Source organism: Grammomys surdaster, unplaced genomic scaffold (genome assembly GCF_004785775.1).
Source record: "Grammomys surdaster isolate TR1022 unplaced genomic scaffold, NIH_TR_1.0 126546, whole genome shotgun sequence".
NCBI classification, from domain to species: domain Eukaryota; kingdom Metazoa; phylum Chordata; class Mammalia; order Rodentia; family Muridae; genus Grammomys; species Grammomys surdaster.
The window spans coordinates 3,929,241-3,956,529 of record NW_021621338.1 but is presented as its reverse complement, the minus strand read 5'-3'; the positions used below and the strand labels follow the sequence as shown (position 1 = coordinate 3,956,529).

The window sequence follows — 27,289 nt, the reverse complement described above, 5'->3', positions numbered from 1 at the left end:
TGGGATGTGGCTAGTGGTATCCTGTGTGTCTCAGGCTGAGGGAGAGACCCGAGGTACCCACACTGCCCTGAATCCAAAGCACATGGGCTCTAGAAGGAAGATGTGGAGGGCATTTTTTTCTGGGTTGTTCTGATGCTTTTGGGCCTTTCCTGATAGGCTGTCCAGAGCTCTTCCATGAAGCACCCTGAGTTACCGGATCCAGAATGGAGTCGGGAAACAGCAGATTCTCTGCTGCTGTTACCCATGGGGCAGCATAGATAAGACATTGAGAGCTCAGACCTTGGTTAAATCATTCATTCAACATTTATTGAGCGCCTACTGTGTGCCAGGCACCGTGCTAGGCGCAGAAATACAGAGATGCATAAGATACAGTCCATGCCCTTAAGGATTCACAGTCTAGAAGGGGAGACAAACATGTAAACAAGTAAAATACGGTGTGATAGGTGCCACGAGAAGCATTTACAAGGTGCAGAGGTAGCCCAGAAGAGAGGGGTGAAGGGTACCTGCCTGGGGGAGGGGCCTGGGAGAGGCTAATAGATGTTTGCCAGGCAGAGGAGGCGGGAAGAGCGGGAAGGCATTCCAGCTGAAGAAACCGCATGAGCGAAAGGCACAAAGGCATGAAACTGCGAGTGTCTTGGGGCCAGGAAGGCTAACTAGTCCAGTGGTATTGCTAGAGTGAGTTCCAAAGGCTGGGTCTGGAGAGGGCAGCCGAAGCCAGATGAGAGGGGAAACTGAGGCAGGGGCATCTCAGAGGAACAACAGAGGGCACTGCACAGCCCTGTGGAAGGCTCTGACACAGAAAGATGTGGCTCCTGGCTAACCCAAGGTGTATCTGCTAAACGACCATAGTGCTCCTGTGGCCACAAAGGGCCCTTGACCTGAGACCAGAGGACAAGCAGATCTGAGGGGGATGAGCAGTCGGGTATACCCAGGCCTGAGGTCCTGGAAGCTGCCACTCACTGGAGCTTCCTGCTCCCAGACCTCTGCTTTCTGCACACTGCCAGCAAGGGAGCACGGGACCCAGTGGGAAATGATGAGGGAATGAAGGTTTTTGGCAAACTGCAAAGAGCCAGATGAGTACCAGGGCTGTTAGAAGGGTCAGCCTTTAATGACTCAGAGAGGAAAGGGGTTGAGGATAAAGCAAGAGAGGTTAAGTAAGACAGCAGGCAGGCAGGGATTCCTAAGAACAAGGGCAGAAAGGAGAAACAGATCTCTGAGGCAGACCACAGTTCACTCTCCCCTGGGAAGGCAGGCCCTTATGACCCAGGACAGGGGCAGAAGCCAGTGGCAGACCCAGAACAGATGTGCGGTGTGAGGCTCTGTATCCCAGCATCCTGTGACTCCCTGACCTGAAGCAGAGGATTCCTTGGCAATCAGGAACCTTTGTCTCTGGCCATCAGGATATCCACTGAGGCAGGGACTGGCCAGAGCCAGGCTTCCAGCCCTTGGGTATTCTTAGGAACGACTCTGACTGGCAATGTCTTAGCAAGGTGGGTAGGGTGGAGTTTAGAGTCTCAGTCACCCAGAGTTTGGCTGCCCCTGTTGAAGACCACCTTCTCAGGCACCACACTTTAGATCATTTTGTGGGGTAAGCTTATTTGACAACCCTGCATAGGGGAAGGTGGAAGACAGACTAGCCTGGTCAGGACTCTGTTCTCCTGGGTTCTAGGGCTCTAGTGCGTAGTGTGGCCTTTGGAGCAGGAGCCAACAGCAGCCTTCATGATCTGGCTATTGGTCCACGAGTGGGGGAAGGGAGGCAGAACCCCCAAGGTAGCAAAGTCTGGAGATGTTCCAGGTGCTTCCTTCCTTTTACCCTTAACATCGTCTGTACTGTGTGGGGTCTGAGCCTCCCACTGCTTTCTCTTCTAGGTCCCACTGCCTGGGCTCTGCCCTCCCTGGCCAGTCTGGAGGATTAGTGCTGCCTAGGGCACCAATGGTGGTGGTGGTGGTGGTATTAGTGATGAAGAAGATGGTGAGGTGTGGGCGGTGGGCGGCCTCCCCTCTGCAGGGGAAGCCTGGACTGGGGTGGGCTAGGGTTATTCACTTGCTCTTATGCATGTCCTTCAGCCGGCGCAGCTCCTCCAGGAGCTGAGCCCGGGAACAGCCATCATCGCTGGTGGGGCCTGGCCCTGGCCCCAGAGCCTCCTGTAGTGCCAGGCAATGGGTTCTCAGGAATGGGTTGTAGGCTCGCTCCTCTCCCAAGGTGGATGGGCACTGCAGAACAAGAGGCACAGAGATGGGTGGATAGAAGCTGGAAGGGCACCAATACAGGGATGTCTGCCCTAGCTCCTAAACTCCAGGGGTCAGAGGTCAGAGCTCTGAAAAGTGCATGCTGGCCCAGGCTGGGCAGTGACCACACTGGCTGGAGGAGGGCCAGGTTTCCCACCCCACCCCACCTCACTCAATCCCATCCTACCCCATCCTTTTTCATCCCACCCCATCCTTTTTCATCCCACCCCACCCATTCCCCAGGCCTCACTGTGCTCTTGCGTTCCATCCGTTGCCTCTGTACCCACTGCATCTTCCTTTCACGAGCCAAATTCTCAGGCTCCACCACGCCTGCAAAGCCCAGGTTCTCTTCAGCATATTCATGTCCTAGCCAAAAGCATGGAAGAGGGGAGCAGTGAGGTCATACACCCTTCCTACTGCAAGGCCCATGCCCACAGCTATCCAACAGTCAGAGGGGAGGACAGGGTTCTTGGAAAACCTCAACACCAAAGGTGATTTCCAACCATGGACAGTTGCTTGGGGGTGGGGGTGGGGTGAAGAAGCAGTTTGGGCAGTGGTTAGGGCTCATGGAGAAAATCACTAGCTTTGGAGCTGGGAGGCCACTGTTAGCCCCTTTACTCTGCCCAGCATATCATTTATGACCTGGCACCTGTCTAAGCCACAGTTTTGTCATTTAGCAAATGGAGAAGACAGTAACAAGTCAGAAAAAAAAATTAAAAGAAAGAAAACAAGAAGTTGGATGGTTAGGGGAGGGGAGGTGGATTTGGGGAGATTTGGGGTATGTGCAGTGTGAGAGTGTGTGTGCGTGTGTGTGAAGCCCACGTGTCACTGTGGTCACTGTGGTGTCTCCAATGCACAGAACAGAACCTAGTAAGAGACAGCTGCATGTATTATCTGTTATACAAATGTGTTCTGTGGATTAAATAAGATATCTGTGAATATTCTGTATCAAATTCAGGCCAATCAGTACATGTGGACCAGATTCACTGTTTTCTCAGATAAGCAAATGCTACTTTCTGTTTGGGGCTTTGACCATAATTATCGGAACAATTAGATATCACTCCAGGACTCTGAATCCTCAGGAGTCACAGAGGCCAAGGTCGGTCTCGGTCTGGGGAATGGGACAGTGGCATGAGAGGCGTGGACATCACCCAGCCAGACTAACATTCCAGGAGGGAGGTCAGTGTTTGCTCCCCTACACTGCCCCCATGGCTCTGTTACCTCTGGGCCATGAGCTGAGATCACCAGTCTCTAGGAAAGTGAGGGACTGGGAGGGTTCTGGTGCCAGGCAAAGCATGGGGCTGGGAGGGGGGTGGGGCACCTCACCAGGCCACAGCAGGGTGTCATCCCCCAGGTCTAACACAGTGTCCAGTGAGCTCAGCATGGTCTCCGCTGTGCCTTCAAAGGTCCGTCCTGCATTGGGATCATGTGTCCAAGGACACAGCATGGTATAAGGTATAAGGTATGCATAGGTGGGGTTAAGAACCAGATTGGGCAGCTTTTCTACTCCCTCCTCATGGGAGCTCTGCCCAATCTCTGGCAGCGGTGTGTGAGGCCTCCCCCCCCCCCCGCCACACACACACACACACACTGCGCCAAGTGGAGGGAAAGCTGCCGAGTCTTCAGGCTGGGCTCCTGTGGTCCAGACCTGGTGGGTAGACATGCTCCTTCTTCCAAGACAGTCTTAGCCTTGGCTGTTCTCTGGGACTCCGCAATCTAGGACTTGTGGTCCTCCCCACCCATGGTTCTTCTGTCTCAAGTATCCTCTGCTTCCCACGGTCTCTTCTTCCCAGTCACCTTCTTGGAGAAACAGGTCCCACCCAGTGGAAATTAGTGCCCCCTAGGGTCTTTGCCTAGAGGATCCTCTCCTGAGGTCCTTCCCTCTGAGAGTCTTGAGAACATAATCAGGCAACATGAGCAGAGCTGACTGCTAGTGAGCCACTGAACGATGGAAAACAACACTTCCAAATGTGACACGGAGCAGCGGCTACTCTGGCCTTTGTCCCTGCTCCCTATGCCTCCTGTCCCTGTTCCCCTCTCTTTTGCAGAAACTCACCACAGCCAGAGAGGAAGAGCAGGTCCCCTGAGAAGAGGCAGGAGGGACCCTTGTAGGGCTCCCCATCCAGCAGGTAGACCAGATGGCCTTGAGTGTGGCCAGGGGTGGCCAGGGCTCGAATCTGAAGTCGTCCCACGCTGACCACATCTTGATGACACAGGGGGCTGGGGCACAAAACAACAGGGAAGAGAGACATTCTGTCGTGCTGGTCTCTGTCACCTCACCAGGCTTGAGGGCTGGGTGACTTACAGGAGGGGGACTTCTACAACAGGGAGAAGGCCCAGGTGCTCAGGGGCTAAGAGCACAGCCTTCCTCTTCTGACCATGGCTGGGTCATCTTGGGACAAACAGGGCCATTCTTCTTATTCTTACTTGGGTTCTGCTTAGCTGTCTAATGGCTAGGCAGAGTGTCAGAAAAGATCCAACTGCTGACACGCTGGAGGACTCAAGACAGGAGACAGGTGATGCCCATCCATGTTTGGCTTGGGGACTTACTGTGTGAGGTAGGGGATACCATCCTGAGGGCTCCCATACACTCTACAGTCCCTGTGCCGCCGGCTGAGGTCACGGTTCCCTCCACTGTGGTCCCTGTGGGATGGCAGAGATAAGCAAGCATACAGGGACTTCAAAGGGCAACTGTACCTGGACTTCCTCCTTCCCTAAAGTACCCACTGGCTTTTTTTTTTTTTTTTGGTTTTTCGAGACAGGGTTTCTCTGTGTAGCCCTGGCTGTCCTGGAACTCACTCTGTAGACCAGGCTGGCCTCGAACTCAGAAATCCACCTGCCTCTGCCTCCCAAGTGCTGGGATTAAAGGCGTGCGCCACCACCGCCCGGCACCCACTGGCTTTTGTTCAAGCCTTTTTCCCTGCTTAAGTCACCCCTCAACTTGCCATGCTCCCATGACCAATTCTAACAGACCCTTCTGGACTCTCATTCAGCTCCAGTTGTCCTCAGATTCCCCAACGTGGATCTGACCACACCCACCTCTGTACTCTGAGCTACCCACTAACTAACTAGGTGCTCACTCTGTGGGTACCTACTACCTGGCTGTGAATGGAACACAACAATGCCTGCCCATCACTGAGCCTTCAAGCTGCTAAGGGCCATAAGTGACCCAGCCCCTGTCTCTCCATCTCCGCTGGTGCCTGAGTGATTTTATGAGGAATGTAGGTCCCGCTCATTGGGATATCCCCCAGGTGGTTCCCCTGAGCCCAACCTATGATGGTGAAACTGCCTGTAACCACAGCCCTGTAACCACAGCCCTGTAACCACAGCCCTGCCATTCCCAGCCCCGCCATTCCCAGCCCCTTACCAGTGCTTGTGGGTACAGAGAATGGCAACCAAGTTAACTCTTTCCTTTTCAATGGAAGCCTGGGGGAGAGAAGAGATACTGAGGGTGGGGGTAATATACAAAGGGAGAGACGCTCAAAGTCTAGTTAGGGCTGTGTGGAAAAGACAGCTGGATAGATGGAAGAAAGGCAGGAGACGGGTTAGGGAATGAGAAGCTGGCAATGGGGACTTGGAAGAGCAGAGATCCAGCAAATGAGGGTGGGGCAGGGAAGAGAGAGGGGACATCAGGAGTTGACATAGATTTACTCACATTGAGGAGTGACCTGGGTTCTATTCATACTATCATATAACACACATGTGCGCATGTACACACAAGAGGGCATATAACACACATGTGTGCATCTGTACACAAGAGGGTGGGGGTGGGGTGGGGTATGACTGACAGAAGTCAGAGAGGAAAGAAGGCTGGTGAGATGGCTCAGCAGGTAAACTCCATCACCAGAATCCTCATAAAAGTAGAAAGAGATAACCACAAGGTGTCCTCTGACCTCCACGTGCATGCCCTGACACACACACCATATATACACACACCATGTCCATATATATAACGGGGGGAATGGTATACCAGGCACGGTGGTGCATGCCTCGAATCCCACCACTGGGGAGGAGGAAGGGGCCTGATCAACATATCAAGTTCTAGATCAGTTAAGGCTACATCATAAGACCCTATCTGGGGGTGGAGGGGAAGGACAGAAGAGAGGACAAACGCCCTCCTCAAATAATAAATAAATATAGAAATAAGAATGTAAAAAGAATATACACCAGGGTAAAAAAGAGGGTAAGAGGCAGACTGGAACCTGCCAGGCCCCAAGTCCTAGGACCCACCCACCCTCTGGCTCCAGTCTTCTCTCATCTGCATGCCTATGGCACCCACTCCTCCCCCATGCTCTATAAGGGGTGGTGTTTCTGTGTGAGAGGACGCCCACCCATATGCAGCATAGCCCCATAGTCAAGAGAACCAGGACCAACCCCAGACTGGCAGGAAAAGCTGGCAGTCCCCTGCAGTGACTCCCAGATCCCCTGCTCCCTCTCCCCTCACCTGCACAGCCCTCGGGTCTGAGGGGTCCACAGCCACTGCCAGCCCAGCCTGGGTGTCGATGATGAGGTAGCTGTAGTTGTCCGAGAGGACAGGGATGGGAAGCACCTTCACTCCTGGAGAGGCAGACAGAGAGGCTGGGGCAGTGGGAGCCCACTGAAGTTTGGGGGAGGGGGAGAGTAGGCATGGGGTGAGAGTAGGGAGCAAGGTGGGGTGCTGGCCAGGGGCAGCTAGAGCTTACCATTAAAGAGTCGGGGCTGAGTTTTGGAGTGGCCTTTGGGATAGCGATTCCGAGCCCTCCGAAGCTGCTGTCGGTAGAAGAGGTACCCGAGCCAAGTTCGGGTGTACAGGCTATACCTGCAGAGCAGATGGTCTGGGGTCAGGTTAATCTTCTTCCATGTCTGTAGGCCTCACATCTCTAGGATCTCTGTTTCCACAGACACCCTTAGTCAAGCACTTTACCATCTCCATTTTTTGTTTTGCTCTGCTCTTTACTTAGTCTCACGTAGCCCAGGCTACCCTCACACTCACTAGGTTGTCAAGGGTGACCGTGTACTCTGGCTTTCCAGCCTCTCTACCTCCCAAGTGCTGAGATTGCAGGCATGGGTTTCCACACCTGCTTCCTATGGTGCCTAGGATGGGACCCATGGCTTCATGCTCACTGAGCAAACACTACCAAACAGGCTACATCTCAACCCTGGAAATTTCTTTTTAACCACTTCATGTGCTGCTGCTGCTGTTGGTTCAGAGACCAACTTTGGAAGCCACTAGGGTAGAAAAAGCAAGTCTAAGGCCGAAAGATGGCAGACAGCAGGGTTTCTTCTTCACAGAGAATTCTGTGGCTCCTTAGCAAATAGAGAAGCAGCCAGAGGTGAGGCTGGAGGGCCTGACCCTTGGCCCACTGCCATCCCAGCAACATGTAGTTCAAGAAAGTGTACCAGGATGCCAAACAAAATGTGAGGCCTGTGAGCCATCAAGGGCCCAGTTCAAAAGGGCCCTCAGGCTCAACACACCAACGTCACTTCCTTGGATTCTTAGTGACTTGACTTTTGAAAAGTCTTTAAAATTTTTTATGAGACAGATCTTCACGCTATAATAAGTTTATATCCTAAAGGTGGATCCATGTCTCACATTTAAAAAATAAATAAACTTAAAAAAAGGGTTGGAGATATAACTCAGTGATAGAGGACTAAGCACCTAGCTGTACAAGATCTGGGTTCAATACTCAGTACCACAAACAAGCAAGACTGGCATTGCGCAACATAAAAATGAATGGAAAAATTCTTACTCATAATTTACATTTTTATTCTCCCTTTCCTTCCTTCCTCCCTCCCCCCTCTCTGTCTCTCTCTGTCTCTCTCTTTCTCCCTTTGAGTCACGGCCTTATTATGTCCCCTGGCCTGAACCCACTCCATTTGTAGACTGTCACTATGTATCTGTGAAGTAACCAGCTGGCCCTGGTCCTCCCACATCTGCCTCCCAAGTGCTAGGATCACCACGGCACCGTGCTTGGCTTTACTTTTCTTTATTTAGAATGACATTAAATAGCAAATTGAAAACACAAGTGGAAAGAGATGGAAGAATGAAAGCACTTCAGATTTTATTGCTTTTCCCCTCCCCTTCTTTCCCCAGAATTTGGCTGTATAGCCCCACAGTGTCCTCAAACTTAAGATCCTCTTGCCTGTGTCTCAGTGCTTCACTGTAAGTATGCACAACCAAGTTGGCCTTATTACCTTTGTTTTTTTTTGTTTGTTTGTTTTTTGTTTTTGTTTTTTTTTTGTTTTTTTCAAGACAGGGTTTCTCTGTGTAGCCCTGGCTGTCCTGAAACTCACTCTGTAGACCAGGCTGGCCTGGAACTCGGAAATCCACCTGCCTCTGCCTCCCAAGTGCTGGGATTAAAGGCGTGCGCCACCACTGCCCAGCTGCCTTATTACCTTTGTACACTAATAAGTTTTTTTTCCTGTTGTTTGAACAAGTGGCTTTATTTTAACTAGTTAATTTAGTTACCTATTTATTTAGGCATTATTGTTTGCTTAAGACAGGTCCTTGTGTAGCCCAGGGTATCCTCAAACTTCCTATGTTGTTGGTAATGACCTTGAACTCATGATCTTCCTGCCATCTCCTCCCCAAGTGTTGGGGTCACAGGTTTGTAGCACCTCACCTTGCCCCTGGATTTTCTATTACATTGGGCTGGATACATTATATATTTATCCCTGTCAGGATGGGAAGGAGCTGGCTTGGGGCCTTGCTGTGCAGGAAACAGCCTGGGGCAGGCACAGTGTGAGTAGGCACTGGGTGCTTGGAGTATGTATCAAACCAGTCAGAAAACTAATGGCATTCTAAGCTTGGGAACCTGAGAGGACATGGAAAGTGGACCCTAAATCTCTCACAGTGTCTATAAAGAAGGACAGCCTCTCCCTAGCCCCTTAGCAAAATATGCTTTATTTGCAAAATTTGGACAAACCAAGTAGGTCTCTGAGAGTTTGGCAGTGAGGGTTCAGTTGCAGCCTAGCCAACTTTGGCTCTGACCCTCCCCAGCCCTGGCAATTATGCATGCCAAGAAAAGCTTTGCCTTCTGCATTTTATGCTCCCCCTTTTAAAAAATTTATTTATTTATTTGATGTATATGAGTATGCTGTAGCTGTCTTCCTGTACACCAGAAAAGGGCATCAGATCCTGTTACAGATGGTTGTGAGCCACCTCGAGGTTTCTGGGAATTGAACTCAGGACCTCTGGAAGAGCAGCCAGTGCTCTTAACCACTGAGCCATCTCTCCAGCCCCTATGTCCATTTTTATAAGCCCACTACTTTTGGTTTCCTTTGCAACCCAGCTTTAGCCCTTGACTTTCACTTTTCTGGCCACATTTATTGATCCCTGGTGACTGGTCAGGTGCTGTGTACACTGTACAAGACAGTAGACAGTCCTTGCTCCCGAAGCTGACCTTCTAGTAGGTTTATGCAGTGATAAACTAGGGAAGATGACCAGCTGAAAGCAAAGGACAGGGACAGACAGAGCTGCCGTTTCAAATGCAGTAGACCAGGCAACCAAGATGGCTCAGCCAGGAAAGGTGCTTGAGGCCAAGTCTGACTACTGAGCTTGATCCCCGGGGTGCTGGGGACAGCATACTATGACAGGGACTGCCTGCATACTATGACAGTAGGCCGGGATGGAGACATCTCAGTAGCCTGCAGCAGCTCTGTGTAAAAAAACTGTTGTTCCCATTTCTCCTAACCTTAGACCTGGACAACTCTATAGATTTCATTTGTGTGTGACTGCTTTTCAGTTGGCCTTGGTAGGCATAATTATTCTATTATATCTGACTTTCTGACTTCTTTCTCCTTCTGCTCTGGTGAATTCCTTGATGTAAGGATTCTTTTTTTTTTTGTTTTGTTTTTGTTTTTTTTGTTTTTTTTTTTTTTTTTTTTTGGTTTTTCGAGACAGGGTTTCTCTGTGTAGTCCTGCCTGTCCTGGAACTCACTCTGTAGACCAGGCTGGTCTCGAACTCAGAAATCCGCCTGTCTCTGCCTCCCAAGTGCTGGGATTAAAGGAGTGTGCCACCACTGCCTGGCTGATGTAAGGATCCTTAAACAACTAAAAATTGAGGCATGGGGCACAGCACAGCACAGTCCTAATGGCTCAGGTGTATTCTGTGTGTTCTCATCTTGGAAACAATGCAATAACTGCACAACGGTAGGTCCAGATTAATGCTTGACTTCCAAAGAAAGTTTGAAGAAATTATTAGAAAATGAAATAGAGCCAACACTGGGACCCCAAGAAAGAAAAAAAAAAAACCTATTTAAGTTTTGCACAACATTTAAGAGTGGTTCCTGGATAAGCAAGTATAGAATGCATAAAATTATATATTAGTAAAACTAAGTCAAAACACTGGGACTCTTAAGAGAGTCATTGTGTGCAATGTACAGAAACAGAAAGCTAGTGGAACTACTTAGGTAAGGATTAACTTGATTCTTTCTGGCCACTGCCTGGCAGCTTTGCCCATGTCATTTATCATTAGAGCTTCACAGGAAAATGCAAATAGCTGATCTCGGAGCTCTGAGAGAATGTGAAGAGTGAGTGAAGAGAGGATGTGAAGAGTGAGTGAAGAGAGGATGTGAGGTGTGTATATAGAGAGAGTGTGTGTGAATGAAAGGGGAGTGCATGTGGTGAATGTGACGTGTGTGTGAAGAGCGTGTGTGAGAGTGAGAGGGGAACACACAGAAGTATGTAGGAGTGTGGGAATTCAAGAAAAGAAAAGTGCACAAGAGAATACAGAGTGTGTGAAGCCTCGAGCTTCGAGTGAATGAGCGAGAAAGAAAACAGAGTGAGAGAGAAGAGAGAGAGAAACTTTAAGCCTTGAAAAACTGCCTGTCAGCTTGTACCCAAAAAGTAGTCTGTGTATATTTATTATGCGCCTTCCAGATATCCCTGCTTCCAGTTGAGAAATCCGATCCCGTATCAAGGCTGGACCCCAACACCAGGGACTCCCGATAGTGGAAGGTGTGAACTTACCTCTGCAAGTTGTCCTCTGATCTCTACCCTAGCACTATAGCACATGTGTCCACACAGAGAATAAACAAAAATGTCATGGATACAGTAGACCAGTTGATAAGGGGCTGGTCAAGTAGGAGTTCAGGGAAGGAGACTTGAACCTGAGCTCATGGTTAATTCTTTGCATATTCTGATGTAACAGTAAAGAGCTGGTACAAGAGACATATCCAGCTAGGGTGGGATGTGGGGCAGCATTAGATACAACCTAGATGCCCATGAAGAGATTGCACGAATTAGGACTATAGTAAACTTCTGAGTAGCTGAACGATACACAGACCTTCTCTTGTGGAGAGGGATGAGTACATATTTAGATATTTCTACAGGGAAAAGATCCACGGTCATTGAAAGTGGTTGTCAGTGTATCCTTCTTTATGTGCTGGGGTTGGAGTCCAGGGTCCCACATCCTACCCCAGGTCCTCCTTGGCGACTCCTTTGCTTGTGTGTATTTTATTATTTGTGGTAAATACACTAGGAATTTAGAGAAGGAAGGAGAAAGGGAGAGAAACTTAGATTCCGAGATTCTTAAAGAATCTTGTGGGTCAGAAATAACACTCCCCATTCACATTGTTGGACCCCAACATCTATTTTCCTTTCCTTTTTTAAGATCAGCAAGCATAAAAATTATACCTGGAAATGCAAATATAAAAAGGGGGAAGGAACTAACTTGAAACATGAGCGAGAAAAGAGGCGCGTAAGCTTAAAGGATTGCAGACTTAACCCACAAAGTGTCCCTTCCTTTGATCATTACAGGGGACGGACTGCAGGGAGTGAGGCTGCTGGGAGGTAGGTGTCAGCTAGGGGCCATCTGTACCCTGAAGACACCAAGGTTCCCTTCTTGTACTGCTTGCCTCAGAGACCCTGGTGAACACAGCTGCTGGCAGGCAGTGAAACTGACTACCTTCAAGGCATCTATTCTCCCTTGGTGTGACTGAGGAGGATGTGACCCATCCTGAGAGAAGGTCACTCAGCAAACACTTTTCCTTTCCTAGACTTGATAGAGGGCTGAACTTGGATAGACCTGTGTCAAGTCAATGTTTCTGAGTTCAAGGTGGTACATGGCCTGGAAGAAGGGCAGTGGGGTGGGGGTGGGGCATCTGGGGCACTAGTGAGAGCCACTGGGTCTGAGCCATCCTAACTACACACCTTCTCTTGGGCAGGTCTCCTACCTGGGAAGTTCATCCTTCTGCTGCTCTAGACTCTGTCCCTGCTCTGAGTCCTTCTCCAGGAAGCCTTCGCCGACGTTGCTTCCTTTCTCTCAGCTTGCTTTCATTCAACACACAAACACAACTTCCAGTCTCTAACGCACAGGAGCATAGCCTAACACCTGGAAATTCACAAGTCGCCAGGCACAATCGGAGAGGGATTTGGAGAGTCTCAAACTGTCTGTTTTACAGGATACTAATCAGTCAGCAGACAACTAGGCTGACTCCACCTGAAACGGATGAAGATAATACCAGGCCCAGGGCTGCAGTGAGCAGCAAGGCTCTTGCCCAACTCGCAAATGCATATTCCAGCCCCAGCAACAAACAAACAAACGCTAAACTCAGCTGTAATATTTGGCCATGGAGGAAGGTACAACTTCCATTCTGTGGCCTTCACGCCCAAAATGCACAACCATAATTTATTCATGACAAAAACCTCAGGCAAACCCGGGTGGAGGGACTGCTGTAAAACAGCTGTCTAGCACTCAACATCAGACAGGTGGAGGAACTGAGCAGTGCAGGATCCTTGATCAGAATCAGAACCAGAAAATCGACTTAGTGAGACAGATGGCTACATGTGAATATGGTCTGATGGTGTTAACAGTCTCTTATTGTAGAGATTTGTTACTTTTGAGAACTGTAGTGTAATCATGAAACATTAACATCTCAGAGGCTGGGCTAGGTGTACAAGGAACTTCTTTGTGTTGTTTTGACATATCTAAGATTATTTCAAACTGAAAAGTTAAACAACAATGAATACAATTACCCCCCCCCCCCAATCAGTCTGTCATCTCTTCCCCTTCTCACTCATACAAAGTGCAGCAGTTGTGGCTCTGCAGCAGCTTGGTTCCCGCTGCCTATGTCCTTGGCCTAACAGGTAAGTTTCCTCGCCCTTGACCAGGATGCCCAGTCAGGACCACATAAAACTTACATGGCATGAAGTGAGAGAAGACATGGAAAGTGCCCAGTCAGAACCAGATGGTAGAAGGAATTTCGAAATCACCACTTCCCATCCAAACTCTGTCAGATGCTGACACAGCAGCCAGAGCAAGATGGCCTGCATCTGTGAGGAGCTGAGACATTTCTTGCCTTCTTTGTCCAGTGCTAATATGTGTGCTGTGGGTTTGTGGTACTAACAAAAGGCAGGATCTGTGAATGCAGGGGCCACAGACAAGAGGCCAGTCTCTTGGGCTCATTTTATTTGAAAATATTTACTGTGCTTGCTGGATACTGTGGGGATAGCACAGAACAAAGCCAAAGGCTCCCTGCCGTGGGAATAATTGTGTTGTGGCAAAAACAGGGGAACTTGAATGCATTCAACTGGAGAACAGATGAATCATTAACTACCAGCTAACTCGAGCTAGTTTGGAGCCGTTGGAAGGGAAGGGGCCCGGGTGCATGCAGAAGAGAACCAAGACCTGTCCTCTCAGCCAGGAGACTGCAGTGGAAACTGAGAGAGAGCCTGCAGTGAGGTGACTGGGGTGGTAAAGAACCAAGGCCTGGGCAGGAGGGAATGTGCCATGCTCTAAGAATTTTGCCAGGAAGCCTGAGGTGGGGGGAGGGGGCAAAGGGCAGGAACAGGAGACAGTGAGTGGGCAGAGAGAGACCATGGAGAGATCCAGGGGAAAAGATGCTGGCAAAGAAGAGGCAGGGCTAAGAAAGAAGCAACATTCTGGATGGTATCCTGTAGGTTGTTAGCCAAGAGGAAGGGAGCCTGAGGAGTCAAGTCAATCAGGCTGGGAGAAGCAGGGCCTGGGCTGGGGGTGGGGGGAAAGCTGAGGTCCTAGCTGTGTTAGGACACTCTCCGCAGGCCTGGCACCCCCTCCTCCCAACCCCCACTGCCACCACAATGACATTACATGGTTCTGATGCTGAGTGCAACTCCTTCTTGGGTACCATTAGTCTTCAGAGTGTCACAATCACAGGGTCTATGGATTCCCCCTCCTCTTTAGTCCTCTATTTCAAATGAGGATCTCTTTCTCAGTCCTGCCTTCTGCTGCTCTGGGTGCCTCATACAGGGCTAGGTCCACGGGCTCATCCCAAGGTCTTGCAAGAGCCTCCTTTACCCAATTTTGGCTTCCAGTCCAAACTACAGACAAGGCCAAAGCTCCAAATGTGCTACCTCTGATTGAGTCTGGCTCCTGCTCAGAGCCTGCTGTGGCTTCTAGTGTTCCCAAGAGACTCTTACTCCCTGATCTGACCCCCTGACAGTCTCTGCCCTTCCCACTGTGCTCCCCAGAGTGAAAGGGTAGAAACCTCCTACATGTCCATCAACAGCAAAATATAAAAATAAGCCAGGCCATACCCAGACTGCGGGAAACTACACAGCCAGCAAAACAAATGACCAGGACATAACATGTGCAGAGTCCAAATCTATATCATTATGCTGAAAGACAAGCCGCCAAGAAAACATCCTGACATTTATTGAAATGCCAGTGCACGCAGAAACTGCCGCAGCATCCGTTCAGGATGCAGACATGTGGTAATCTTAAGATGTTGAAGACGGTCACCATCCTAGCTGGCAGTACTGCTCAGCCCTGGGGAGGTGTGGGCCTGCGGACCTTCTGCCCCATCTGCAATGTTCTATTTCTTGAGTTGAGGAGCGGAGTACAGACTGTATATGAGGCTGAACAAATCATGAGGAGCACAGACAATAAGCAGCACCCCTCCATGGCCTCTGCATCAGCCCCTGCCTCCCTGTGTGAGCTCCTGCCCTGATGTCCTTCAATGATGAACAGTGCTGTGGCGGTGTAAGCTGAATAAATCCAGTCTTCCCCATGTTATTTTGATCATGGTGTTTCGTCTCAGCAACAGAAACCCTAAGACAAAATGGAAGGTGAAAACTGACTTCCAAAAGTTATCCTTTGATCTCCACCAGAGTACTATAGCCTCTGTGGTGTGTGTGTGTGTGTGTGTGCACAGGCGTGCGCACACACACATGCACATGATACATGGGTATTGAGATGACTGTTGCTAAGTCTTATGTCCTGGCTTCCATTTCTGGGACTCACATAGTAGAAGAGAAATGACTCCTGCAAGCTGTCCTCTGAGCATATGGTGTGCTTGGAACTCATGTGCCTCCTCCCCCATCAAAAAAAAGGGTAAAAACAAAAAAGAAAAACAGGTCTGGAAATACAGCTTAGTTGGTAGAGTGCTTGACTGGCATGCATGAAGCCCTGGGTTCAAAACTCTGGCTTCCCATAAGCCAAGTATAGTTGTACCAAGTATATGGCTATCATACTAATGGAATCGGGAAGTTCAGAAGTTTGAGGGCAGCTTAGGCTACTGAGACCCTATCTCAAAGATAACAACAAGAAATAGCTCTGGGCTCCCTGCCTCTGCTCTGGTAGCTTTCTAGAAAGGAATAGAAAACCTCCTCCTCTTCTTCTTCCTCTTCCTCCTCCTCCTCTTTCTTTTCTTCCTCCTCTTCTTCCTCCTCCCTCCTCCCCCTCTCCCCCTACCTTTTTGCCCCTAGGCTTCTCTACTTACTGAAGTCCTGAATACCATTCAGGGCTAAGGTCATTCTCCTAGGAGATACAGTCACTGATGATGTCATCAGACAACTTCCCCCTGCTCCATCTGGAACACATGGCAACTCCAGCTCCCCAGACCTGGTGCCTATGGATTCCATGGTACCCTCATTGGGCAGCACCTGCCTGAGGCTAGCAGGCCCCACCTGATCCCTGTGTGGCTCTCTGTGACTCCAGTGTTTCCCTCCACCCCCAGGAACGCCTACACTGGCACAGAACAGCGAGTGGCATCCAAGAAAGGCTGGCTAGAGATTAGGAAAGGCTGGGGAAGGGCTAGGCAAGTGCATGGCACAGTGCCTGGCAAGAATGAATCCCAGGCAAGGCCAGGGCTGGCAGGCCCAGCAAGCCTAATGGCGGAGGCTTGCCCAACTCAAGTCCTCTCCACCTTTGCACCCTCCTCTTGCCTTACTACCCCCACAGACCTGGATGAGCAGGGTGTTTTGCCAAGCAGGTCACCCAGATTCAAAGGCATGGGTGGGGGCTGTGTCACGGGACATAAAATCCTCAAGTTGCTTGTAATGGAGGCTTGATCCAGGGCCTCAGTGACAGAGGGAAGGGAGAGAGGGACAGAAGAGTGTGAGAAAATGGAAGGAACACTGGATAGACGTCCAAAAGAGGTTCCACAGGGTCAGGGTGCTGGCTCCTCCCTGGAGCTCACTGTCTTATCTTTCACAACAATTTCCAGTGCCACAGCTTTTCTTGCCTAAGCCTGAGAGGAAGCTCTGAGTGAGCCCAGGTTTTCCCATGGGTCATCTCAGGCCCCTCAAGTCTGAGGCAGGTATCATACCCTCATCTTAAAGACAGGAAACGGAGCCTGGAAGTGTGGGGGTGTGTTGCGGGAGATATTTAAATCTCCAACCCATTAAGACCGGTCAAAGAAAACAAACACAACTCAGAAATTATGAATATATTCTGCAAGCCTAGATTGGGCAGATTCACCACTACACTACTCTGTTCCCCAGCTATGAGACCCTTATAAACTTCAAGGTTTTCCAGACCCTGTGTCTGTCCTTCTACCTCCTGCTTCCCAGTCGTCCTCCTTGTCCGTCTCTCTTCTCTCTCTCCCTGCTCTCTCTCTCCCACCAACCTATATTTCTCCATCTCTCCTTCTTCTGCCCAATCACTGGCTCCAGCCTTTATTTTACAAATTAAAACGCGCAGAAGGTTCACTAGAATTCACCTGTGTAATGACTCGCTCCTCCTCTGCAGCCCTTCACAGGAAAGGGGAATTAGTATCAAAATTCAAGGCCGGAGCTATCCACAACACTTCCCCCTTTCTGTCCAATTAAAAGACTCGTTTCTCCCAGATATAAATTGAACACAACCATATTACCATATTGTAATCATTAAAATACAATATAGACCTAACACCCAGTCCATCATCTTTGTTAATTAAATAGAACCTCTGTCATCTTTTCTAACTAAAAAGACTTAGTTCTAAGGGCTGGGCCTTGCTTGGTCAGATCACAGGATGGGGGACAGTGGGTAGAGATATCTCCCTGACCAGCCACCCACTCAACCACTAAAATCCTCCCCAAACCTCAAGTCAGGGCTAGGACTAGATGAGTGGCCCTGAATGATTACAGGGATTCCCCAATTCCTCTGAAGGCTGCTTTGGAGGAAAATGTCAGGGTGATGGTACGTGGCCCAGGATCTGGTCTCGGGGACCCTGGGATCTGGTAACTGCTGTGTCTTCTACATGAGCAAGTTCATGACATTAGCAAATGTTTTGCATTCACTGTAGAGAGGACAAAGAGCCCTGGGGGTGTCAGGATGGGACACCTGGCACACGGATTTCTGAAATGAAGGCTCTATAATTCCTGGAGTAGAGTGTTGGCAGGCCAGTGATTCCATGGATGCCTTGGGAGCCAGAGGGAGAGGAGAATGTAGAAGGGGTAGTGACTGGAGGGGACACTGTGAGGAGTCACTGTAGAAGCTTCGTCCCACAGCCAACATGACCTGGATGCCATGGCTCCATGCAAAGGCTTGAGGATAGAATCCAGGGCCTGATACATGAAAAGCAAGCAGCCTACCACTGAGCTACACCCCAACCACTGCCCCTGGTTTCTTCAGTCATTACTAGATACGCAGCCTCTGGTCTTTTAACGCTCAGTGCACAAAGGAGGAACTTGCTCTGCAGCCTGTTCTCCTTTTTGTTCAATATTTCCTCTACAAATCCATGTGACTACTAGGTTGACCCTGACAGCCACTCTCTGCATGGGGCCCCCAGTCCTCAAACAATCCATGTGATTACTAGCGTGACCCTGACAGCCACTCTCTGCATGGGGCCCCCAGGCACAGCCCAGCAAGCTGAGATCTAGGATGGCACTCACAGCAGTATATCAGAACAAGCTACTAGGGTTGTGTGTCTGGTACACATTAAGATTTTGACCTCTTGGGCCAAATGTGGTAGCCTTCAATGCCAGCACTTGGGAGGCAGAGGTGGGTGGATCTCTATGAATTTCCAGGCTGGCCAGAGATACAGAGTGAGAACTTGTCTCAAAACAACAACACCAATGCCCCAAAACAACAGAAGACTCTGCCCTCTTCCATCCCCTCCTACAGTCTGAAGTTCTATAACTAGAACCTAAGACCTGGCACACACTGGGACACGCACTCTTCCCCCTAAGCTCAATCTTTCCCAATCCTGAAATCTGACTCAGCATTTCCACAGCCTGGAACAGTGTTTCTACCCACCATAACCCCATCAGAAAGAAAAGAAAGTTTCCTAATCGCTCCCCTGGGACCCAGGTGGGAGAGTGTGGAGCTGCTGCTGAGCTACTGCTCTCCCAGAGCCATCCCTGGGACATAAGGCTAGGAACAGGGCTGGCCCCGCAGTTTGCACTCACAATGCACCCCTCCCATGCCTTTCTGAGTCAGGGCATGGCTTCTCTGTTATCTGAGGCCAGCCTAAGGTCCTGGAAGCTATGGGGACAGCTGACAGTTAGATGACATCCCCTCCCCCAGCCAGTCTTCTGATGAACAGAGAAAACACACAATACAGGCTCTTTCCCTCTCCTCCTCCCCAGGGCAGCCCTGAAGGAAGCTGGAGGACTGTCAAGTGACTGGCCTCAGGTGGGCCCCGATCCTATCTCAGGCCAGTATGGGACAGAAGGATGCCAGAGGAAGGGGATCCTGTAGCCCCAGAACATAGGCAGCCAGGGTCACGTCCCTTGCCTCCTCCTCAGCTTAGGTACTCCATATATGTGGGTTCCCTGAGTATAGTGAGACCCAAGACATTATTTTAACCCAAGAGGCAGGCTCAGGGTGGTGAGGCAGACCCAGGGTGGTGGTCATGGATATTTTTGGCCAAGACTCAGCTTGTCCAGGCTTGCATGTGACCAGTGATGGGAAACACCTAATAACAAATTTGGAATGGCTGAGGGCTGAAGGTCTAGACCTGGAGGGCCAGCAGGTCACAGGGTTCTGTTGAGTAGGACTGGTGTAAGGCCATAGGAACAGTCATACCATGTTATGTGCTTTCTTAGGGGTGGGGACCAAGCTCATTACGTGGCTGAGGAGGCCCTTGGGTAAGGGTTTCCTGCAGCTTCCAGCATGTCCTGAGGTCACTTCCACATACTCAGGAGAGGCCAGGGCATGCAAACTCTGAGCCTCCAGTCTGGGTTTTCTCAGCCTTCTCAATCTTTGTAGTCCTCTGCAGAGGACAGCCATCTTTTGTAGGAGACCATATGACCCCTAGGAGTGCTCAGGCAAGGTAGTCCCTCAGTGAGCCTCTGCCCGAAGGCCTGTGCTCCAGCCACCTGCCTTGCCAAAGTGCTGAGATTCACTTCCATTGGTTTTCTCCTCTGTCAATCATTTTCAGCACAGGCCCTTTTGACAGAACCCTGATCCCTGGGCAAGCCTGTGGGAGTCCGGGAAGCAGCACTGTGGCAGCCTGAGCCCAGGAGAGGAGAATGCACTAAAAGCTCTAAGGAGGATAACACAGCCAGGCTCAAAGGAGGCAAAGGTGAATTTGGGCTAAGGAGGCTAAGCCAGTTTTAGGAGGACATGGCACTATCCTCCCATTCTTCTCTCCCTCCATTCAAAAACATTTGATAAGGGTTGACTATGTGCTCTGGAAGCTGAGATGCAGTAGTAACCAGGTTTCATTCTTTGTGTGGCCATATTCAGGAGGGGGGAGAAAACCAGTAAACAGACAGACAAGCCAATACACATCACTGTCATGTACTATTGAGAATAAAGCTGGGCAGTGGGGAATGGAGCGGCTGGGATGGGGACACTGCTGTGCACAGGCGGGGTCATCACAACATGGAGCAGGGCCTCTGGAACATGGTGAAATCTCAACAGGGACAGAAGAGTTGGGAGAAAGGACTGGCTGGCAGTGTTTGGCAAACAGTAAACTAGTTCCTGCCGTTGAGGGTGGGCAGGGCACAGAGAGCAAACTCTGCCTTCCAGGAGATACTACCAGAGGGATCTGAACAGAGAAGTAATAAGTTTCTGAGTTTTGGGGCTGGAGTGATGGCTCAGCGGTTAAGAGCACTGACTGCTCTTCCAGAGGTCCTGAGTTCAAATCCCACCAACCACATGGTGGCTCACAACCATCCGTAATGAGATTGGATGCCCTCTTCTGGTGTGTCCAAAGACAGCTACAGTATATTCATAAATAAAATAAATAAATAAATAAATCTTTAAAAAAAAAAGTTTCTGAGTTTTTGTTTTGTTTTGGTTGGTTGGTTTTTCTTTTTTTCTTTTTCTTTTTTTTTTTTTTTTTTTTTTTTTTTGTTGGTTTTTTGAGACAGGGTTTCTTTGTATAGTCCTGACTGTCCTGGAACTCACTCTGTAGATCAGGCTGGCCTCGAACTCAGAAATCCACCTGTCTCTGCCTCCCAAGTGCAGGGATTAAAGGTGTGTGCAACCACCACCTGGCTGGTTTTGATTTTTTTTTATATATCATTTTGATTTATTACTTTTATGGTGTGTGTGCTTGTTCCTGTGTAGAGCTGAGAGGACTTGCAGGAGTCGTGAACTCCGGACTGAAACCTCAGTCATCTCTGTGGCCCTGTTTCCATTTTAAACCAGAAATTCCGATTGGGAAGCTTAGGGAGACGGCCAGCTATGTCTCTGACAGCCAGCTCGCATCTAGGCCACAAACAAGAGGATGTTTCCTCAAGGATCCTCACGTGGGGGCTTCTGCCACCCTCCACACTGGGTCAGTGGACCCTACCGGCCCGGACAAGAGGTTTCCTTTTTCGGAAATGATAAAAGTAAGGTTCATCTAGGGGACCAGCTCACGTCAATTTCATCATACGGCTGGTGCAAGGGTCTAGCAAGGACTCCTGGGGGCCTGGAGAGACGGCTCAGTAGTTAAGGACACTGGCTGCTTTTCAAGAGGTCCTGGGTTCAATTCCCAGCACCAACATAGCAGCTCAAAGATGTCTGTAATTCCAGTTCCAGGGGATCTGACACCCTCATACAGACATACAGGCAGACATAACAACAATGCACATAAAATAAAACTTTTTTTTTAAAAAAAAAAGAGTGCTTGCTGCTTGTCCAGAAGACTGGGGTTTAGTTCCTACCACCCATATTAGGCGACTCACAACCATCAAACCCCCAAAAGAAAGAAACAGGTCTCTTGTGTATAAAAATGAACAGAGAGTTGGTCAGCTAAGACTGGACATCAGCAGAGGCCAGCTACTGCCTACCTCAGCTGTGCAGGCCACCCTCAGTGCTGCAAGCATCCAGCCTCACGTTCTACCTGCCTTGTATCAACAGGCAGACCCTCTACAGAGCTCTGCTCTGTCAAGTCCTCTCCGCTACCCTGAGGAGGCATCCTGAGGAGGCACAGGGACAAAAGGGAAACTGAGGCTGGTGCAGGGGACCAACATGAGACAGTCTTATTTTCCTGATCATAGGCTCCTTAGTTGTCCCCTGCCATCCCAAGGAGCTTGCTATGTCCTACCTCTGCCACAGTTTGGAGCCATGTTCACATGGCCCTGTCTCTTACCTAACCTTCTACGCAATGGGGTGTCAGGCCTTGCATATAGGTGTCAGAAGCGTCCTACTACTAAGCTACATCCTTGGCCTAGGGCATCTTTCTCTTTTTAAAAAAGGTTCTTTTGAAAAATATTAAATTGCATACACACACACACACACACACAGAGTTATGCAAGGAGGCCAGAATAAAGTGTCATATCCCCTGCTGCAGTTCAGACAGAGTTATCATCTCATTCTGAAGGTCAGCAGTAGAGAACACTGGCTGGATCTCATTTCCTCGTGTGACCACACAGTCCTGACCCAGGGCAGCTAGGTGTTATGGAATGAGAGAGAGAAACAGCATTTCTTAGCCGTGGCTGGATAAACTTAAAAGACAGTTGTTAGAGAATTTAAGGAGGACATGCATCTCCCTCCTGCCCATCACAGGCTACACACAAACAATTGCTCTCCTTCCTTGATCACTCACATGTGGGTTCGTGAAGCCTTCACAGGAGCCCCAAAAGGCAAGACACCATTCCCCATTCTGCAGGTGCAAACGAACCAGGCTCAGAAAGAATATTTGCTCAAGGCCACATGGTCAGTATGCAGCTGAGCCAGAATTCAAAAGGTGACTTGTCCAGCTACCCTGTCTATGACATGCTTAGTTAGCTACTCTCTGCCCTGGTTCTCAGAGTCCCCAGTGCCTAATGTTGGCCCACGTCTGTTGGATCTACCCTCAGCTGAGCCTAGTTATTCTCATCCCCAGGTAATAGTGACTATTGAGGAAAGCCTTTGGTGGAATTATCATGACTAATAATAACATGAACTGTTCCTCTGTCTGTGGATTGCTCAGGAGTGCCATTATTTGCTTTCCAGCCCCAACAAAATACTCTGTCTGTGGTCCTCCTGGCCATACCTTCAGCTTATGGAGTGGGGATGGGCTCCTGTGTCCATCCTTCCTGCAGGCTTGGAGGCACCTCACAATGCCACCTACACATCGGCCACATGTTTCCTGCCAGCATCCCTGCCCCACTCTGAAGGTTAGCAATGTCTCCCCTCAAGGGACCGGACTAATTGTTTCTCAAACCACAGAACAGCAAGGTCTGGAAATCCTATTCCAGGCACACCCTTCTGCTCTGCAAATTTGGAAAGTTGATTCTAAGGCAATCTGGAAATCTAGACAAAGGAAAACCCCATGGAACAACTGAATTCTGTTAAAAAAAATTTTCTTTTAGTTTTATTTTTTTGTTTATGAGTGTTTTGCCTGCATGTGTATCTGTGCAGCATGTTTGTGTCTGATGCCTTCAAAAGAGGTCAGAGCCGGGCGGTGGTGGCGCACGACTTTAATCCCAGCACTTGGGAGGCAGAGACAGGCGAATTTCTGAGTTCGAGGCCAGCCTGGTCTACAGAGTGAGTTCCAGGACAGCCCAGGCTGTAAAGAGAAACCCTGTCTCGGAAATAAAAAAAGGGGGGGGGGTCAGAAGTGGATGTTAGAGGTGTTGGAACTGTGGTTAGACAGCTATGAGCTACTGTGTGGGTTCTGGGAACAGAGCTTGAGTTCGCTGCAAGAGCAGCCAGTCCTTCAACAGTCCAGAACCACTGAGTTCTGAGCCTGGTGTAGTAGTGTGCACCTGCAATTGAGCATAGGGCTAAGGCAGGATGGCTGCAAAGTTTGAGGCCAGCCTGGGACATAGAAAGATTCTATCTCAGCAGGGTGGTGGTGGCGCACGCCTTTAATCCCAGCACTTGGGAGGCAGAGGCAGGCGGATTTCTGAGTTCAAGGCCAGCCTGGTCTACAGAGTGAGTTCCAGGACAGCCAGGGCTACACAGAGAAACCCTGTCTCAAAAAACCAAAAAAAAGAAAGAAAGAAAGATCCTATCTCAACCCCGAATACTCCCTCCTCCCCCAAAAAGAATTATGAAGAAGAAATCAAACTTAAGGGATGTGGAAAACTCCTAAATCTCAAGTCTAGGAATACCCAGACACTTGTGGTTTTAATAATCTGATCATTGGCATTCTGATCTTAGGAATTCTGATTCTAGTTCCTCATGGAAACTCCCGTTTTCCACTTCCTCCGACATTTGTGTGACTTCAAGCTTACCAATTTTGGGTGCTCAAAGTAGATTTTAAATCCCTTCTCTAAATAGAGCTATGAGATTCCCAGGACTTTTGTGAGGAAAACTTAAAAAAAAACCAAACCAAAGCAAATGGACACACACGTACACGCACACACACATACATACACGCACGTGTACACACAAGCATATACACATACATGCACACATACACATGCATACATACATGCACACACACATATACACATGCATCTACACGCACACACACAGCCCCCACTCTAGTGACTAGGGTACACAGATGAATGGTGGGGCACATGTTTAGCATCATGAGGCTCTGGGTTCAGTCTCCAGCACCAACCAACCCAACAAATCACAAACAAAGCAAACAAAATAAAAAACCTCACATCTGCTTCCAAAATCCAGCTACAAAATACAGTGATAGTCACAAATCTTAGTCAGGTATAGTGGTACACACCTGTAATGACAACACCTAGGAGACTGGAAGATCACAAGTTCAAAACCAGCTCGGGATACATTGTGAGACTGTCCTACCAAGCCAACCAGCTAAACAAACAAAAACTCTGCCACCTCATGAATTTAATGCTAAACGTAACAACCCACGAAGTAACGGCGATTTGGTCAGAGCATTATCTAGAATGTTTTTCAGCCCACTAGGCTTTTATATTTCTACTTTAGAGACCATAAATGGAGCTCCAGGCCTGACGTTTTGGGGAGTAGTGGGGGGGGGGGCTGGGGAAGGAGGAAGGGTTAATTGCACAGTGTCTTCTCTGAAACTAAGGAAATCCCCAGTCTTAGGCCTTCCCGGGAATCTGGACACAGACCAAGATTCCTGTCTTTACATCGATTTCCCTAAACTGTGGTCTGAGGTCCAGCCCAACAGCCCCTCAGAAGCTTGTCTTCCGGTTTCTTCCCTGCTTTTGAATGCAGAACAACAGTAATGATTATCACTCTTGTCAGGGGCAGAGAGGGGGACAGTTGGCTAGGGGAAAGTCACGGGAGGTCCAGTGGCTGGCTGTTGGGTCAAATTTCACAGCCAAGGGCTTTGGTGCCAGCAGTGGGAGGTAAAAGGGGCAGGGCTAGATTGACCTAAAGAGCTGAACTAAGAGAGGGACAGAATGACCCACCCAGAGGTGTGGTGTGTTGGATGATATGCAGAAGGACAGGAGTATTCGGAGTCAAGTTAGACATTTAGGGCACGCTTTTACCCTTGCACCTGAGACAGGGAGCCCGATCTGCTGACCTCTGCCCTGTGGCCGGCCGGGTGAGCTCTTCCCTGCACCAGTTCCCGCACTCCCTGGGCTCCAGCATCTCACTTGGCCCTCTCCCTGAGTCCTCTGGCTCCCTACCCTACCAACTGGGATCTGTGCCCCTGATCCTCTTTTCCTACCCATCCCATTCCAATTCTTCAGTTCTTCAACTCTTTGCTTTTTAAACTCAGAACGAACTCAGGGGCTTCTCCAGCCGGTTTCTCCGTCCTTCTGCTCCGGTGGTTTAGGAATCCCTAATCCAAGACATCCCGGCACCCCCACACCCCCACCCACCCCCGGTATCCTTTCTGCTTCGATTCTCCCAGCGTGCCCGCCTTCCCGAGCCTGCACAGATCGGAGCCGGGGCACTAACCCGATTCGGAAGAGCAGCCGCTGGCTGCGCGTCATGAGGAGGCCGCGGAAACCCCGCCGTTCTGGGCAGTTGCGGGGACTCAGGAGCAGCACGAAGGCGAAGAAAAGCAGCCAGCAGCCGGAGACCCACAACCAAGGCGCGGGCCAGCCCTGCCAAGCCATACTGGGGGCCCGGACCGGGGGCGGGGCTGAGCGTTGCTAGGCGACGGCCCCGCCCCGGCCCCATGAGGGGAGAGGCGGGGCTCGTAGCACCTGCGCGCTAGGGGGTGCGGGGGCACTTGACTCCGCCCACTACATCGCGTTCTGACCCGGCCCCTCGCCAGCCGTACCCTGGCACGCATTGCGAATCCCCAGCTTAAGAACGGACCGGCTCCTCCCCCTACTGGTGGGTCTGGAGGCGGAGCTCGAGCCAGCTTAACCGCGTGCTAATCAGGGTCCACATAAGCAAAGAATCTTGCGGACCGAGGCCGACCCCTCCCTCTTCCTGTGCAGGAGAATCTGGGAGAGGCCTTGGAGTGGTCCTCCTGAAGAGAAACCTTAGACTCCTAAATTTTATCAGCTAGAAGGCACCTGGGAGTTCGTTGGATCTTCTGCTGTTCATTTATTCATTTACTAAATTGAAGGCATTGTGCCAGGTTTTCAGGTAGTCAAAAGACACAGAGGCTAGAGGTATCTTAGCGGATAAACACTTGCTACCAAATCTGCCTCCCTGAGTTTGAATCCTTGGACCCACATGGTGAAAGGAGAAAACCACTCCCACAAGTTGTGGAGTGGTATTGTGCTTGAGACCACACAAATACACTGTATCCAGGCAGTAGTTTGATGGTGTACCACGTGCCAGACCCTGGGCTTAATCTCTAACAGGGAAGATGGGCTTATCCCTGGCGCCTACACTATAGACTACAGTAAGGAGATTAAGTGGCAAACAAATACAGTTGCATGTGCATGTTATGTGCTCACAAACACAGATGTGATGAGAAACAGTGGTACGGATAATGAAGCGAATAGGGCCCGGGCAGTGGTGGCGCACGCCTTTAATCCCTGCACTTGGGAGGCAGAGGCAGGTGGATTTCTGAGTTCGAGGCCAGCCTGGTCTACAGAGTGAGTTCCTGGACAGCCAGGGCTACACAGAGAAACCCTGTCTCGAAAAACAAAACAAAACAAAACCAAAAACAAAACAAAACAAAAAGCGAATAGGGGAGTCAATATGGAACACAGTGGATCAACTTAGATGGAGAGGGCATGTGACATTTCACCCTGAAAAGAGGCCACAGTCCACAGAGACTTTATCAAGGTTATGCAACATGAGTGGCAGAGCCAGGTCCAGCAGCTAGACATCCTCAGTTGCACGCCCAGTCTGATCGCCATATCTGTATCTCCTTGCCTTCCTAATGAGTTTTAGAAGCAGTCCTAGTCAATGAGGTGGAGCTGGGTGTGAGAGCAAGTGTGGGGCAGTATCCAAATTGAGGCACAAAGGAACCAGTCTGGTCTGTGTGCAGTCTGTCTCGCCTAGCCCTCTGCAGGAAAGGAAGGAAACTCTGCAAAGTCAAGCTCACCATCACTCCCACTGGGAGACAGGCAGAGGGAAGCAGGTGAGGAAATGCCCTTGCCTTCCTCCCTGATTGTTGTGCTCAGTCTGAGAGCCCTAGATAACTAGACCTCCTCACATCTGTGGTCTCAGAGCCG

General features: G+C 49.8%; 1 protein-coding gene across 1 annotated transcript; it reads right to left on the bottom strand.

Annotated features, from left to right (window-relative positions):
- Positions 1 to 280: 280 nt before the first annotated feature.
- On the bottom strand, positions 281 to 25,780 carry LOC114614958 (probable hydrolase PNKD). Its single transcript, XM_028760574.1, has 9 exons — positions 25,605 to 25,780; positions 6,912 to 7,027; positions 6,674 to 6,786; positions 5,597 to 5,655; positions 4,780 to 4,872; positions 4,286 to 4,449; positions 3,556 to 3,642; positions 2,480 to 2,595; positions 281 to 2,214 (listed from the first exon to the last, which is right to left on the bottom strand). Exons 1-9 carry the CDS (start codon positions 25,763 to 25,765, stop codon positions 2,041 to 2,043), a joined length of 1,083 nt encoding a protein of 360 aa, XP_028616407.1. The 5' UTR covers positions 25,766 to 25,780; the 3' UTR covers positions 281 to 2,040.
- Between the last annotated feature and the right edge of the window lie 1,509 nt (positions 25,781 to 27,289).

Excerpts from the sequence above, each read along its gene's own strand:
- LOC114614958 (XM_028760574.1), bottom strand. The coding sequence starts at position 25,765 with ATGGCTTGGCAGGGCTGGCCCGCGCCTTGGTTGTGGGTCTCCGGCTGC. Across the intron at positions 4,450-4,779 it reads GGTATCCCCTACCTCACACA|CCCCCTGTGTCATCAAGATG; the intron begins GTAAGTCCCCAA and ends TTTGTGCCCCAG. Across the intron at positions 2,596-3,555 it reads TGACACCCTGCTGTGGCCTG|GACATGAATATGCTGAAGAG; the intron begins GTGAGGTGCCCC and ends GCTTTTGGCTAG.